The sequence below is a fragment of the Leptonychotes weddellii genome, chromosome 5 (genome assembly GCF_054177405.1).
Source record: "Leptonychotes weddellii isolate Sample4059 chromosome 5, ASM5417740v2, whole genome shotgun sequence".
NCBI classification, from domain to species: domain Eukaryota; kingdom Metazoa; phylum Chordata; class Mammalia; order Carnivora; family Phocidae; genus Leptonychotes; species Leptonychotes weddellii.
In genome coordinates this window covers 40,035,773-40,051,755 of record NC_138373.1, presented here as the reverse complement: position 1 = coordinate 40,051,755, position 15,983 = coordinate 40,035,773, and the positions used below count along the sequence as shown (strand labels likewise).

Here is a 15,983-nt window from a genome sequence, read left to right as displayed (position 1 = left end):
GGGTCCCTGCCTACTCATGGACAGTCCGCGCCCTCGTGCTTTGCGGAGCGTTCTCGGATGTGCACAGTGAGACAGAACCTGTGGGCCGCCCGCGCTGAGTCCAGCGGATGCAGGCATAGGGCTCACGGTGTGCATGCGTCCTCGACCCCAGCTCTGTGGGGCCAAGTGTTTCTCATCTTCCCGGTGTTTGCCATGGTGTTGCTCTTCCAAGTGGTCCTAGTCAAAAAACCACTTACAAATGTGTAATCCTTTTTTTTCTGTAGAATATAAAGTGATGGAACTTACAGTGTGGTCCCTCAAGGGACATTTGTTTAAGGTGTAGAGATGAGAAGCCGCAGCCTCCCCCCCCCCCCCCATCGAACAGTGCCTTTGCAAGGCTGGAATTATGGTGATAAGGATTCAGTGTAAGATGTGGAAATCATTTACACTAGGCAGGAAGCTCGGATGATCAGTTAAAATTATTTGTCAAAATATGAAGTGAACAGTTGCATGAACTGTACATCCAGTATATACATTGATGCATTTTTAAAAAGCAAGTTACAAATGACATACGCTGTGTGGCAGGTTTTGTGAAGTGTTTATGTCCATTTATTAGATGTGTGTATGTGTTGCATATATTTTTTTAAGATTTATTTATTTGAGAGAGAGAGAAAGAGTGTGTGGGGGGAGGGGCAGAGGGAGAGGGAGAAGCAGACTCCTCCCTGAGCACAGAGCCCCACTTGGGGCTCAGCCTTATAACCCCGAGATCACGACCTGAGCCAAAACCAAGAGTCCCACGCTCTACCGACTGAGCCACCCAGGCACCCCTGTGTTACATATTTTATGTAATTTGTTTATCTACATATGTCGTGGACATGGGCAAAGATTAGAAGGAGCCACTAGAAAGATGATTCTTCTTAGATACTGCTATTTTAGGCCATTTTTACTTTCTATAATTGAGCTTTTTTCCGTTCTCTTTGCATTCTGAATCCGGTAGAATTACTTTGTTACATAGAAAATTTCTGTAAATATTAATAGAAAGCATTATTAGCCAGTTGTGTAGAACTTTTCATACACTTAACAGAAACAGGGAAACACCTGGCAATTAATTCATGAAAATGAACCTTTTTAATCTAACATAATAATTGGTCCGAAGCTTGGTGCCAAAGTGCCACCTAGTGAGACGAGTCCCATGCTGCCCTGAATGAGCCCATGTGGACATGCGCCCTCATGCTCTTCCTCACGCGGCACGTGGACGGGCTGGACCCTGAGTGCATGAGGGGGATGGGCCACATGTCCTCTCCGAGCTGGGTTTTCCCAGCTATATTTAAATAAGAAGAAAAGCCTCTGTGTTGAACTGAGACCTCTCCCACGTTCAGCCAGGTGTTCTCTGGATGTGTGAAGGTTAAGGATTTTGGGGGGATTGGCAGGGACAGAGAAGCACAGATGACACAAGGCGGGCCCAGGGTTGGTGAGGGGACTTGAGTGACAGATGTAGAGACTCACTGACACCCCACCTCAACTCTTGTATTTAAGTATTTCCATAATACAATCTTTATTTCGAGAGTACAGGCCACATAGCTTATCTTGTAAAAATCCCATCACACTGTGCTCAAAGGATCCTTAGGACTGAGGGTTCTCCATGGAGAGTGATCACCACTCCCATGGTGTTTGTCTCCATCACTGAGACCGGCTGAACTGTGTGAATTTCTCAGGGAGCTCAGCTTCTGTTCCAGGCAGGAATCCACCCAAATCAAACCCCGTCCCTCCCCTCCCTGGCCACCCTGTGCAGAGGCGGGGCGGGTCAGACCTGGGGCATCTGTCCGGCAGCAGGAGGAGGAAGGGGGGAGCCATGCTCAGTAGTCTATGTTGAAAGGATAGTCCTTGTGGTTTTTAGCTCTGAAAAACAGGAAAACAAATAAAAAATAGAGATGTTCATTCTTTTTAAAAGAAACATACTAAAAGCTACAGTCATGTACTTTCAAGCTCTCCGATGTATTAAATTAAATTAGTCTTTGGATTCACTCAGTGGCCCAGCCTCAAACAGGAAAGACTGATGAAAAGGCTTAATTTAACCTCAAACGTATATAATCAGCACCTCTTCAGGAACCAATCCCTGTCATGAGAGGAAGTAAAGGAGACATATTTACATGGGTAAGCTGCACATTCGGAAGTTCCTGTCTAGGCCGAGGATGTCATTCATATCCTGTTCTGATAATTCGAAGTCAAACACCTGCAGCCAAAACAGATGTTCACAGCCAGTTCAGATCGGTGAACATTTCGCTGAGCACGCGTCACCTGCAAGGCACTGAGCCAGGCCCGTCGGGGACATGGCGCTGCGGATGAAACACTGCGTGTGACATCAGCAAATCCCCCAGAGCATCGGCCTCCGCACCCGCACGTGGACTGTGAGCCGCCGCCGCCGGATGCCGGCTGCCCAGGGCTGGGTGGGAACTGCATGCACCCCTCAGGAGTAAGGACATCCCAGAAGAGTTAAGAGGTGCAGCAAAGCATTTTTTTCCCACTGCTCAAAAAAACTAAAAAATGAAAAACCAAAGCCCCAAACCATTTGTGCCTCACACCCTGCCAGCCCGGAGGACACATGGGCCCCGGGACCGTTAAGTCTAACAGTATCTGTAACACGGTGTGATTTTCATGTCCTTTCCTTCTAAAGCAGAATTCTAAGCTGCCTCCCGCCACCCTGCCCGCCCTTTTGCTCTTAACACACTCGAGGACTAGGACTCACTCCTAAAATAAGAGCTTTTCTCCCAGGAGAGCCAACCCTAGTCGCTGCTGAGGAGCTGGGAGAGAAGGTGCAGTGGCTGGGGGCCCGGCCTCTCCCCACAGGGGATCCTCCACCCCAGTCCAGCAGAAACCAGGGACTCGGTGTCCACGCAGTTCTGACTGGAGGGCGGGCTGGGGCCCCGGGGGAGGCTGGGTTCAGTTCTGGAGGGCTCAGGGCAGCCCCAGGGCCAGCGGTCCTGAGGGTTGGGGAGCAGGCTCCTGGCTGGGCGGGCGCCCTGGGCGCCTCTGGCCGACTCCCTGGTTCATCACCTCTCCGTTCCCTGTTTCAGCTGGTTTGCCAGCTCCGAGGCCGGTGCGGTCACCCTCTCGGGTTCCTTGTGCTGTGGCCACGGCTTCATCCCGCCCCTCTGCCGTGTCAAAGCCACAGGGGGCCCGTTTGCTGCAGTGGTCAGACCCCCAGCTAACTAACATATGATCCCAAACCCTCCGAGTAAAAGAAGAAAAGCACTTTCCTGGATATTCTCAAGAATCCGCTTTGGGGTGACCGATTTGGGGATCACTATCACATTCCTCTGGATCTGAAATCGGAGCAAAATCTACAGAAAAAAAAGTCTAATATCAGACAAGGGAAATCCCATGGGGTTAGCTGTTTCCCGCGCAGTTTACGTTATATTGTGCAATGAAGTCCAAAAGTCAGGGGCAGCTGGAGCTTTTATTACAAGCTCTTCTGTTCCAAAATCCTTCAGGAACCAAACCGGCGTTTTCTGGACGGTTCTTCCAATGTGTGTGTAATGACTGACGGGGTGCCTGGGTGGCTCAGTTGGTTAAGCCACTGCCTTCAGCTCAGGTCATGATCCTGGAGTCCCGGGATCGAGTACCGCATCGGGCTCCCTGCTCAGCGGGGAGCCTGCTTCCCCCTCTGACCCTCCCCCCTCTCATGCTCTCTCTCTCTATCTCATTCTCTCTCTCAAATAAATAAAATCTTTAAAAAAAAAAAAATGACTGCCACTGGCCCATGGAGAATTCAGTGAATTAATGAGAATTCACTGAGGCGCCCAACCCCCAGACGTTGGACATCAGAGCACGGAAGAGAGTGGTAAAGCCCATCCCTGTCCCATCGGGCTGGTGGGCCGAGGGACACGGCCCCAGAGCCCCCATTCGGGGTCCCGCCCACGGCGGCTCGCAGCCTCAGTGGCTGGGAGCACGGCCCTGGGCTGGCGGGCCGAGGGAGCTCCGGGCAGGGGTCATCTGGGCCAGCGTGAGCGAACCCTTCCTCCATCCAGTCCCTGGCTCCCCAAGGAAGCGGGCACGCCCCCCCACACCCACCCCCTAGCCCTGGCAGCCCCTTCCTACCTGGGCTGGAGACTTGTTGTACTTCCGGGCCACCCTCTGAATCACGGGGTCATCCAGCAGGCCCACCCCCTCACTAGAGAGAGCAGGACCGGGCAGGGAGTTAGGGGGTCAAACGTGTGCTTCTTGCTTCAAAACACACAACGTAAAACCCAGATTTGTGTTTGTCTGAGCACAGTACTTGCTCCCTGTAGGGAAGTTAAATGGTCCAGGAGAGCTCATCACCCAAATCCCACCACAACCAGTGCTAACACCCCCGTGGAAACAGCCGGATGCCCTGCTTTCACGGTCATTCGGTGTGTCCTCGAGAACGAGGTGGCAACGTCGGAGGGCCTGCCCATGCTCTGGGGTGTGCCCTTCTGACACTTGCCGCAAGGCCTGGAGTGTGCCCGTGGCACTGTTCCTAAGTAATTGTTGATGATGATGGCGAGTCGAGAAAAGTTCAACTCAAATACCAGCACAAGCCCAAGACTGGGGACGTGTCGGGCACAGAATGGCCCTCTCCTCAGCGTGGGTCCCACGGGCCCTAACCTCCCCGGAGAGACATTTCTGCAGGAACATTCTTTAAGCCGCTCGTAGGTTCTGAGCACTGCTCTAGAAACAGTGCTCAGCATCTCCTGAAGGAACTAAACGGCTGATTGCCTTTGCCGTGGGCCCAGCACTCAGCTGGTTCCCCTCCCCTGGGCGGCTCCCACCTCACACTGTGGCCCCGGGACCCCACGCTCAGCTGCACACCACCACCCGGCCTTCCAGCAACTCGCTTGCTGCTACCAAGTTCAAACACCTGTGCCTGCTTCCCACGGGAGACACACAGAGAATCAGAGTCAAATGCTTCCAGCCCTCCCGGGGCCCCGGCTCTGTCCCAGGCACTGAGCCAGGGGCTGGAGGAGTCACACATCACATGCTGTCCCTGCACTCAAGCAGCTCTGACAAGTGGGAAAAGGAATTAATGACAAGACAGTGCGACAAGGGCTATGGACAAAACCTGACTATGGGGAGTCGGGAGGGCTTCCTGGAGGAGGTGACGCTGAATTAAACCATATACTAGAAATCAGAGTTAGCCAGATTTAAAAAAAAAAGGATAACAGCAAGATTCTAGGTAAAGAGAACAGTGTGCAGAGGCACAGAGACTGGAAAGAACGTGCTCTATTCTGGGAGCCCCACGTAGTTTAAAGTGGTTGGTGTGCACACTTCCTGCAGGAAGAAGTGAGGCAAGAAGTAGGCAGAGGCCAGACCAGTTGGGACTCCTAGGCCATGCCAAGACCTGAAGAGTTTTTAAGCAGGAAAGTGACATGATCGTATTGAGGTGCCCCCTTCGGCTACCGTGAACATGAACAGGGCAAATCTGGCCGGAGTGAAGAGGCCACAGAATTACCCGTGAGAACTCCCAATTAACTAAGGCAGGGATGGCGAGAACAGAGATCAAGAGACAGATCCCAGGTCCTCTGGCAGAATAATCAGTGGATGTTGCTGATGGATTGGAAAGGCCGGATTTCCAGGTGTCTGGTCCAGGGGCCGCGCGAGTGGGGGCTCGTTAGCTTAGCTGATGGAGGGAGCACACAGTTCAGGTTCTGGGGAAAGAGGACGGGTGGAGTCTCTGTTCTGGGGAAAAGGGGATGTCTGTGAACCAGCCCAAGGGAGAGGCCTAGCAGAGGACCCTACGTGCTAGTCCAGAGCTCTGCAAGAGGCTGCTCCCAGCTGCTTCTGTCCCTCAAAGTGACTCTCCTCTGGCTCCCAGCACCAGCCCCCTCCCTCAGCTACAGGGTCCAGGGGTGCTGTGAGCGCCCCCTGCAGGTGCCTGTGGTCCCTGCACGCCCTGCCCACTCCCTCCTTCCTGAGACCCTCTGCCAACTACCCAAATTCAGCTGGAGGGTGCATCTCTTTCCTGCTAGAGCCTCGACTCAGCACCACCGACGCAGCCCTACCTGGAACCACCGAGGGGCCGGTATGCGGTCACAGACACATCTCTGGACTGGCAAAAACGGATCAGATCCTTCTGGGTAAGATACGGGTGGCACTCAATCTACAAAGAGAATCCCAGCTTACCAAGAAAATTCAGACCAACCGTACATCAGGAAACAGGGCACGCATTAATGTCTCGGCTCTGTCACTGAAGAGCTACATGACCCACGCCTGTGAAGTGACAGGCCACTGAGAATGGGCAGGAGGGACACCTGCGTTCCCTGGACGCTCAGACAGCGCCTGCTCGGTGAGGCCCTCGCTCTGGTCCTTTACTTTCCGTTCTAGCCTGCGTCACTGACATCCTCGATGTTGTACTGATTTGCCATCGTCTGTCTCCCTCCGTGAAGGCACGGGTTTGGTCTGACTGTTGCGCTCCCAGACATCTCCCCAGCATCTAGAATAAGCTAGCCACAAAGAACGTGCTCCGGCAACACTTGTGAGGAGAGCGAACGAGGCTGGGGAGTCACGGGGCACACATGCTCCAGGGGACACCAATGGACATTAAAGAAACTGGAGCGCAGGATTCCCGTCTCCACATTCTCTAAATTCTCACGTACGATTCCAGGTTCTCAGTGGGCTGAAAACAGATGCTGGTTTAGGGTGAATGAAGAGCTACAACAGTGCCTTGTGGGCTCCAGGACAGAGCTCAGGGGAGTGCGGGGCATGGCCAGCAGCAGCAGCGGAAACACAAAGCTGCTGGGCTCTCTGAAAACCCTGCTGAGCCCACGTTCCTGGGGGCTCAGAACCCTAACTAGGAAACATACCCTCCAGCCCCTCTGCACCCCACAGATGAGGCACCAACCGTCCCCTGGATTTACAGTGCCGCCCCAAACCCTGACAGGATAGGAGCTATGACGCACATGAACAGATTCTAGGTGCGCAAGGTTGTAAAGCAGGGAAACTAAGCTGTGCCTCACGTGCGGACAGCAGCTAGAAGAGCTTCTAGAGGCAGAGGCTGTTCTGCTTCCTGCTCTGGGTGCTGACCACTCGGGCACCTCACCTGCGGAGACTCACCAAGCGACACCCCTTCCCGTATCCATGTGGTACTTCAGCTAGGAAGGTTTTTTAATAAAAAATGGAACGTGATGCTCTATTCTTAATGTCCCCAAACCAGAAACTACCCAAGTCCCCATCAGCGCTAGAATAGATAACTACCCTACGCTCTACTCATGTAATGGAATACCATGCAGAGATCAGAACGAGGGACAATCATACACGAACACGGAAGCATCTAACAAATACAAGGTTGAAAGAAGCCAGATACAAATGAGCACATAATGTGTCACGTTATCTACATAAAGTTCAAAGCTACTCTGTGCTTTAGTAATCGGCATAGAGGCTGCCCTTTGTCAGGGGCTGGTCCACAGAAAAGAGTGTGGTGGGGCTCCCAGGTGCTGGCCACACTGTTTCTAGACCTGGATGCAGAGCACAGCTAGGCTCCATTTAGGAGAGTCTATCAAGCTCTACTGTCATGTGTGTGCACTTTGTAAATGTACATGACACTTGAGCAAACGTCTAGGTAAAATAAAGTGCTACAAAAATGCCCTTTCCTCACGAGCCAGCTCTCTGCACAGAAGTCCTGGGAGTGTCTGTGAACGTGGCGGTCTTTCAGCTGCCCACCCTTTGAGGCTGGAGAGAGGGGAGGGGGCCCGGGTGCTTTCCCAGGAAAGCTATGAGCACCACTGTTAGTGAGGGAGGAGGGCACGCCGGGACCCTTCACCGCTTCTGCGCGGAGAAAACCCAGCTCAGCCCCCGCCCTGCCTTCTGAGGGCACCACCTGTCCGGACAAGCCTCTGGAGCAGCTCCCCTGCCTCGGCGCCAGCTACCTGCCTAACTGCTCCCTAAGTCACCCATTTGCAGCCACAGGAGAAAAATGCCCACTGTGTGCCCCACCCCCTCCGTTTCCCGTTTAGCCACATGGAAGGGACAGCTGAAAAGCCAACTCCACCTGTTAAAGCCTCACCTGGTTAGTCATTGGCTTGAATCTCAAGTTGGGTTTATTCAGAAGTCTCTCAAGCTGTTCGTGGTTGAAGTTTGACACCCCGATGGCTTTCACCAGCCCCGTAACCACCAGGTCCTCCATGGCCTAAAGAGAACAAAGAGTCGTTCTGCTCCGCTGATAATCCACGCCCCTCACTCCTCTGCACACTGCAGGAACCAGCTGCATCCAGGATCCCTAAATAGCCCCCGGACGCCCCCCAGGCATTCTGCCCCCAGGGCCTAATCCACTTCCACCTCTCCCTGGCTGGGTGAGCTTGGGTGCATTTATATGATCGCACTAAACCTCAGTGTCCTCATCTGCTAGCCGGGACAAGCTTGTCCATGTCACAGGATTGTTTTAAAGATTCCATCAAATAATGCAGGCACAGCATTTAGCTCCGGGCTGGAAAGTGGTAAACGCTCAACATTGTAGCTGTTATTATTCCTCTTACTCTGAAAACCTGTTGATACGGTGTTGGGCAAGGACATCCACTGCTGTTCGCTCACCCCTCTTTCTACCTAGGTTATATGCTCCCTGAGCACAGGAAGGGGCCGTCAGTCTCTGGCTGGCCCCGAGCCGCGCATGCGTCAGCAGGAGTCCACAGTGGCCACGGGCGGGCGACCAGTGAGCGCACAACAGCTGCAGGCTGGACAGCTGTACCCCCGGGCACCACCCGGAATCCCGCTCCTGTGCAGACGGCCCAGAGTTTAACCCACGGCTTCCCGAGAGGCCATGCGGTGGATCAGAAAGGGCTGGGGCCGCTGGCCCCCGGCCTCACAGCCCAGACCGCTCCGCCAATCTGTTCCGCTGAGTCCCCTGTTTAAGAGGAATGGGGGGAGAGGGTGGCCTGGCTAGAGCTCCTCCCCGTCTGTGCACCCCCTCGTTCTGTTGGTACTCCGAGGCCAGCTCCCACGACTCCCCCTGACTCAGCGTGACCTCACCTGCTTCCCACGCCTCACCCCTGCCCTCCTCTACCCCACATCGGTGCGCAAGATTACACGCGCCACGTGGCCCGGGGCAGCGGGACCCCCGGCCACCTTCCATACCAGGGCGCCACGTCGGCCCAGGGCAGCGGGACCCCCGGCCCCCTTCCATACCAGGACAGTTGGCACCCCTCGCCCCCACTCCCGTGCTTGCTGCTTTGCTTGAGGCCTCTTCCTCCCCTCGTGTCTGGACTCCAGCAACAGGCTGTAACCCTCACCACCCTCCAGCTTCCCCCAGCGCCCCCCAGACCTGGCCGCGCTGCCCGGCATCGCTCCCACGAGCCCTTACAGTCGAGCCCTCGGCAGCTACAGACCAGGAGTGGTCGTTACCACCACATAATGGAAAAATGGGATTATTATTATTATTTTTTTTAAAGAATTTATTTATTTATTTGAAAGAGAGAGAATGAGAGACAGAGAGCATGAGAGGGAGGAGGGTGAAAGGGAGAAGCAGACTCCCTGCCGAGCAGGGAGCCCGATGCGGGACTTGATCCCGGGACTCCAGGATCATGACCTGAGCTGAAGGCAGTCGCTTAACCAACTGAGCCACCCAGGCGCCCGAAAAATGGGATTATTAAATTTTCTTTTTATCCTCTTCCGTATTTCTGTAACAACCGCGTGATGTTTTCTAATCAAAAAACAAGTCCACACTGAGCCTGACAGGGAGGTCTGCCTCAGTAACCCCTCAAACAGACGATTTGGAGAGCGGAACCAGCCGGGACTAAGGAAGCAGACGGCTGCCCAGGTGTCTGAGTTTCTGAGTCAGGTGTGCGTTCCCCATTCATACTGCACACCTGTGCTGGAACACAGCCAGCTCCCGGAGGCCCGGCACCCTGCCTGGAGGCCCACCAGCCCATGGCTCACCTCCCACGTGTCCAGGAAGTCGGTGTCACTGGGTATCACCATGCCGCTGTGGTCCAAGGGCATGTCTTCCTCCCCGGGCTGTGAGGCAGAGGAGTGAGCTGATGGGGGCCCGCAGGGGTCGGGGGGGCCTGGAGCCGAGGCTTCTGCCGAGCTGAGGCCCACGCTCCCTGCACCACCCGAAGGGCGTGACCAGGAAGGAAGGTGCTGCTCGCACCTTTCATACCTTGAAACCCATGGGCCAGTGTATGAGGTAGAGGTCCAAGTAATCCAGCTTCAAGGCCTTCAGACTCTTGGTGCACGCTGCTTTCACCAAGGACTTCTTATGGCTGGTGCACCACAGCTGTCGAGGGGAGGAGGGAAGCCAGGGTTAACACATCTGCCCCTTGGCCCCACAAATCCAGTATCAGGAAGACAGACAACATCCAAGACCAGATGGCAATAAACACAGCAGGGCTGTGACGTTATCCTCAGATGGTTCTGGGACTCCCTCGGGGAGGGATCTCCAAAACTGGGCTCTGCAGCCCGAGTCCTACTAAAGGGAAGTTGGAGGTACTATGAACTATTTGGTGGGGGGGCCGTCTGGTTATCTGGATCCACTGGGACCAAAAAAAAACCAAAGCCAAACCAAACCAAACCAAACCCAGCGCCTGGGAGCAGAAAGGGGAGGAGGGAAACTCAGAAGAAATTCTGCATTGTCTTTCCCACTTCAGCGCCGTGGTGAAGTCCTCGGGGACGAAGGCCTCACACTCGTGCAGTTAAGTTAGGTGGGCGAGTGAACATTCACCGGTACTGACTTGGATATTTCCCTCCCCGCCCTCTGGTAAGTAGAAAATCCGTGATTGGTTTTTCCTCTCGTTACTTCCCATCAGACTGTTTAGTATTAACTGTGACGGGAGCCAATCTGAAGGCTCTGACAAAGCAAGAGAAAACATAAAACAAGTACAAGAAAGAGGATGCAAAGATGTAAAAACATACTGTAAACACAGTGTATTGACAAAAGAGAAGAAAAACAAAAAAAACTAAAAATACCTTGTTAACAACAGGACTCCCTAGATGGTGAATACATAAAGTGATTTTTTTTTTAAATTATATTTCCATGACTTTTGCAAATGTCTAGAGTAATGAGCACAGCTCTCCCCCGGATCTTGGCTGGCCTCAGCAGTCCCAGCACCCACCTCCCTTCCTGGGGTAGCAGGAGAGACGTCTGTCCCTCGGCCAGGTGCGTACCTAGGCATCTCCCTTACTCGCCCTTTGCTCCAGCTTTAGAAGCAGCGACGAATTACAGAAATCATCAGAGAGTAAAACAGAAGAGCAAATGTTCTACAGAAACAGCAGTGAATTGTGCAATTATGGACATCGGACCTGGAGACTACTCAGGCGATGATCAAATCTGAGTCTCGCTTTACACACAACGACACTGTGACCCCGCGCCATCCAATGACTGACCCAGGCTCTCGGGGCTTGTGAGAGACAGCTTGGAATGAGGGCCCGTGGCTCCTGGCCACAGGGTGTTAACGTTTTGCTTCAAAGTCAAAAGCAAGGGAGTTCTTGAACTCTGCTGTCTGGGTCTGCCCCTAACCGGCTGCATGGCTGTCCCCCTCCTCCACCGTCTCCACTGTCCACGTCCGGGCCACCCTCCTCTCCCACCCATGCTGCCCTCAGTGTCTCCTATCTTCTGCCTCCTGCTCAAACACACGCTCCGTTCAGTGGCTGTAATCGCCTAGATAGGACACAAGTCTCACTGCTGTAGAGGATAAGTTCCCTACGTAAAAACCTTCAACTGTGCGCCTTTATCTATGGGAAAAAGAGTAAGGCCCTTAAAAGGCATGCAGGCCTCTGTGATCTGGCCCGTCCCCTGCTCCAGCCTCATTTCTCAGGACTCTGGTGTCTACCATTTTCCAATCCAGGAACACCAAGCTTCTTCTAGGTCCCTGTACCCAAGGTGCTGTCCCACGCCTCGTGCCTCTGTGCAAGCTGTCCCCTCTGCTCGTCACCCTGTCCTGGACGCCTTCACCCACACGACTCCCAGCACGTGTACCAAGCTGCCCAAGTCTAGTCAGGTCTGGTTCCAGCTCCTAGGAGTCCAGAAACCCCTCCACACGCTGGGTCAGCCGTCTTGTTAACCAAGCCCCGCGTGGTCGACACCCTGCTGGCCCTGTATGTAAAGTCCTACCTTACTGACGATAAACAGGTCCTCTCGTTTCACCACACCCTCCTTGATCTTGCACTGGATCCCGGCTCCGACCTCACTCTCATTGTGGTATAAGTAAGCGCAGTCGAAGTGCCGATATCCGGCGTCGATGGCCAGTTTCACTGCCTCTGTCACTTCCCCTGGAGCCGCCTGCAGAATGAGCACGACAGAAGCAATCCACTCACATTCAGGAGACCCCACCTTTTCACTCTAAAATGTAGACTCAAACGGTGCGTAAGTGAGGAGGTCACGGAATTGGTGCAAGTATCAGTCAGCACTAAAATTAGGGAATGTCAGAGTCAGAAAGGATTTAGACACAATCCAAGTTCCAACTCCTTTCCTTATTTGGGGAAAACTCTATAGGTATTTTTAGTGCCTGCAAATAACGGAGCCAGACGCTGTGCTTCCTGAATGAACAGAGGAATAAAGAAATGGAGGAGGAATCATAATAGTAACTGAGATACTAGAAGGTGTAGACTCACCCTCTACCCAACAAGACCAGAAATCCAGGGGTAAAGGTGAACAGGTGTATACTCACACGAAGATAATCCACCACCCCTGCAGCATCTCCCCAAACCCACAGGAACGGTATGGATTCCATCAAGACTGTGGAAGTTCAGAAATGCTCACTGTGAACCGGGGCTGCTCAAGCAAGCAAAGGGATGGAAGCAGGGAAGAAGCCTGGGCAGGGCTCACAACACATCGCACTGAGCCTTCCCAAAGAGCTTCGTGGTTCACAAAGCACCTGCTCACTCGACCTTCGTGGAACCCCATGCACCGTGTGTAATGGTCTTCTCTTGATGAGCAGCACATTCAGAGGGGCTGAAAGCTAATGAAGCATTCATCTCAAGTCAGGAAATAAACCGCCAAGAAATTAGAAGGAAAGAGAAAATTTGAAAACAAGAACGAACATCCAATAAACACATGACAGAGATGAACAAGCTGGAGGCCAGTTCTTTGAAAAATCTGAATAAGGTGGACAAACTTCTGATGAGACTGATGGGACCCTTTTTTTTTTTTTTTAATGACCTGAATGAAAAACAGTCATACAGATTAAACAGAGACCCAAAATCTCAGAAAATATTATCAGTAACTATAAGCTGACAATTTGGAAAGATGAAAAGAATAGGAAAAGTCCCTAGAAAAACTTACTTGAGAAGAAGTAAAAGCTGACTTGTCCTATACTTATTTTTTAAATGAAGCAATTAGTTAAACACACACACAGTTCTACAAAATTTTCAAGGACGAAATCATCCCAATTTAACACAAAATCTTTCAGAGAAGGGAAAAACAAAGAATACTCCCAATTCATCCCACTAACCCAGCATATCCCTGGAATCAAAAGCAGACAAAAATATTAAAAGGACAGTCACACATTCATCTCACTCATGAATAAGTTGCAAAAACCCTAAGTAAAATAACCGCAAATTGGATGCAACAATATATTATGGAAAAAAAAATACCACACCCACCCTGAGTTTATCTGAGAAAGCCAAGGATAGCTTGATATTAGGAAATCCATAATAATTCGCATTAATAGACTAAAAAATAAATCATGTCAATCAATGTTGCATAAGATTCAACACCCATTCCTGATTTAAAGTCTCAGTGAACTAGGGCAAAAGGGAACTCTTTAACCTGGTAAGGAATACCCACATTTAAAACAACAATGATAACAAAAATATCAAGAACAAACACAACCCAAAAAACCTTGGGGCAGACATCATCCTAAACGTGTAAGTATCAGAAACATTCCCTTTAAGATCGGGAACAAAACGAGAATGTCCACGGTAATGGAGGCCCTAGCTATCACAATCAGCTAAGAAAAGGCAATTTGAGACTTAAGGATCAGAAAAAAGGAAATGAAAGTAGCATTATTTGAAGCTGGTATGATCATTTATGTAGAAAACCCAAATGAATCTATAGGCAAATGAAGAGAACAATAGGACATTTTAGCAACGTGGCTGGAAATGTGTTGAATATACCAAAGAAGATTGTTTTTTTCTGTTAACTAGGCTCCACAACCAACATGGGGCTTGAACTTCTGACCCTGAGATCAAGAGTCCCACCCTCTACCGACTGAGCCAGCCAGATGCCGGAGAAGATTGTTTTTCTATGCATCAACAACGAATGAGCTGAAGACATAATTTCAGAGAAGTTTCATTTCCAATAGTATCACAGACTGTCCAGTATCCAGGAATAATTCCAACAAATGAAGGGAAAGCTGAATATACAACCAGATGAAGAGACAGTGAGAGATGCAATCTATCTAGGACAATTTATTAACAGAGAAATATACTATGTTTGTAGAAAGCCAGATTTAATACCATAAAGTTGTGAGTTCTCTCCAGATTGATCTATGGATTTAATGTGATTCCACAGACTCAGAATGAGCTATATTCCCCCGGCTCTTGAACCTGGGCTGTCCTTGTGTTTTACTGCGCCCAACAGAATGCAGCGGAGATGCTGGTTCCAAGCCGAGGCTTCAGGATGCCTTGTGCATTTCCCTGGCTCCCTTGTGCTTCAGCCATCACCAGGAGAATATCCCAGATTAGCCTGCTTGAGGCTGAGAGTTAGGTGGAGCCAGGTGGAGCAGCCCCAAACGTCCCAACCGAGACCAGCCAAACCCCAGACATGGGAGTGAGCTGCACCAAGATCCCCAGAGCTGCCCAGCTGACCACCTGCACGCAGCAGTAATAAGCCACAAGCCAGTGAGTTTTTGTGCTTGGTTGCTGATAAGGCACTTCTGGGGCATTAGACAGCTGATGGTAGTAGCTCTGTGACCTTACACTACTGAAAACTACCACATAAAAACAAGACTCTGCATGATCAGGAAGGGGTGACTAAGACTGATCCAAGTCTGTGCACCTGAAGTCCAACAATAACAGAAAGGAATGTTTTGGCCTCTGAAGCAGTGTTTGCAGGTTTTCCTTGCGCTGTGTGCAAGACAGGGCTCCCACACTGAGCCACGTGCAGAAGACAGCCAGAGAAAGCGGGCCGGGAAGTCAAAGCATTTAAACCCGCTGAGCGCTTACTGAGCGGCTAGATGCGGAGAGCCACCATGAATAAAGTTACATCCTTGCTCTTTAAGAGTTGGAAAGTATTTAGAAGAAATCACTTGAATAATACTTGGTTGAGCAGGGGTTGATGATGCTAATTCCTACTCAACCGATCGCTTCTTTTATTAAACACGACGTCTAAGTAAACAGGGCAAGCAGGTGCGGAGGGCTCTCGGTGAGCGCTGGGTCTCACGTCCCGGACAGCGGTGACAAAGTCCGAGGACACGAGGGCGCACAGTGCTCCGCCCCCGGTTCGCACAGGTAAGTAAGTTCTGTCCCAAACCGCACTAGTCTTCGGGATGCAGGTTCCCTGGCCCAGGGCGCCCGCGGGCAGGTGGCCGCCGGTCCTCCCGCCCCGACACCGGCCTGACCATCGTCTGCTCCCGCCTTTCGCCGACATTTACTGGCTAATGCTCGGGAGAGGGCAAGGGCGGTGGCGCCGGGGGGTGGGGAGGGAGGGCGGCAGGTGGCCCCGCGGATCCCCTCCGCGGCTGGGGAAAGGCCCCGCCCGCCCCGGGGCGCGAGGTCCACCTCACCTGCCAGGTGCCCAGGCCTAGAGCCGGGATCCGATGCATGCTCGGAGGAGCTAGACCGCCGCAGCTTGACTACCCCCGTGCGCCGCCGCGCCTGCTGTTCCGAAAGGCCGCACCGCGCGCGGTGGGCGGTGCCGGCGGGAGGCGGCCCTGATTGGCTGGCGGCACCTCGGGCCAGGGGACACGCCCACATCCCTGGCGAGCCCGAAAGTCTGGCGTTGGGGAGTGGTTGTGCGCAAGCGCCCGACTCCGCGGTCTCAGGGCCAAGGGTCCTAGGCGCGCGGCATCGCTAGGGGCGAGGTCCCCGGCTGGTGGGCTGGTGTTCCGAGGTTCCCG

General features: G+C 52.4%; 1 protein-coding gene across 2 annotated transcripts; it reads right to left on the bottom strand.

Annotated features, from left to right (window-relative positions):
* Positions 1 to 1,497: 1,497 nt before the first annotated feature.
* Positions 1,498 to 15,773, bottom strand: AKR1E2 (aldo-keto reductase family 1 member E2). 2 transcript variants are annotated; one of them, XM_081820509.1, is made up of 10 exons: positions 15,651 to 15,773; positions 12,038 to 12,205; positions 10,088 to 10,204; positions 9,865 to 9,942; positions 8,000 to 8,122; positions 6,000 to 6,097; positions 4,078 to 4,150; positions 3,240 to 3,320; positions 2,130 to 2,215; positions 1,498 to 1,878 (listed from the first exon to the last, which is right to left on the bottom strand). In XM_081820509.1, exons 1-10 carry the CDS (start codon positions 15,687 to 15,689, stop codon positions 1,836 to 1,838), a joined length of 906 nt encoding a protein of 301 aa, XP_081676635.1. In that variant the 5' UTR covers positions 15,690 to 15,773; the 3' UTR covers positions 1,498 to 1,835. The 2 variants fall into 2 exon arrangements, with proteins under 2 accessions (XP_081676635.1, XP_081676636.1); XM_081820510.1 differs by lacking the exon at positions 9,865 to 9,942.
* Positions 15,774 to 15,983: the final 210 nt, after the last annotated feature.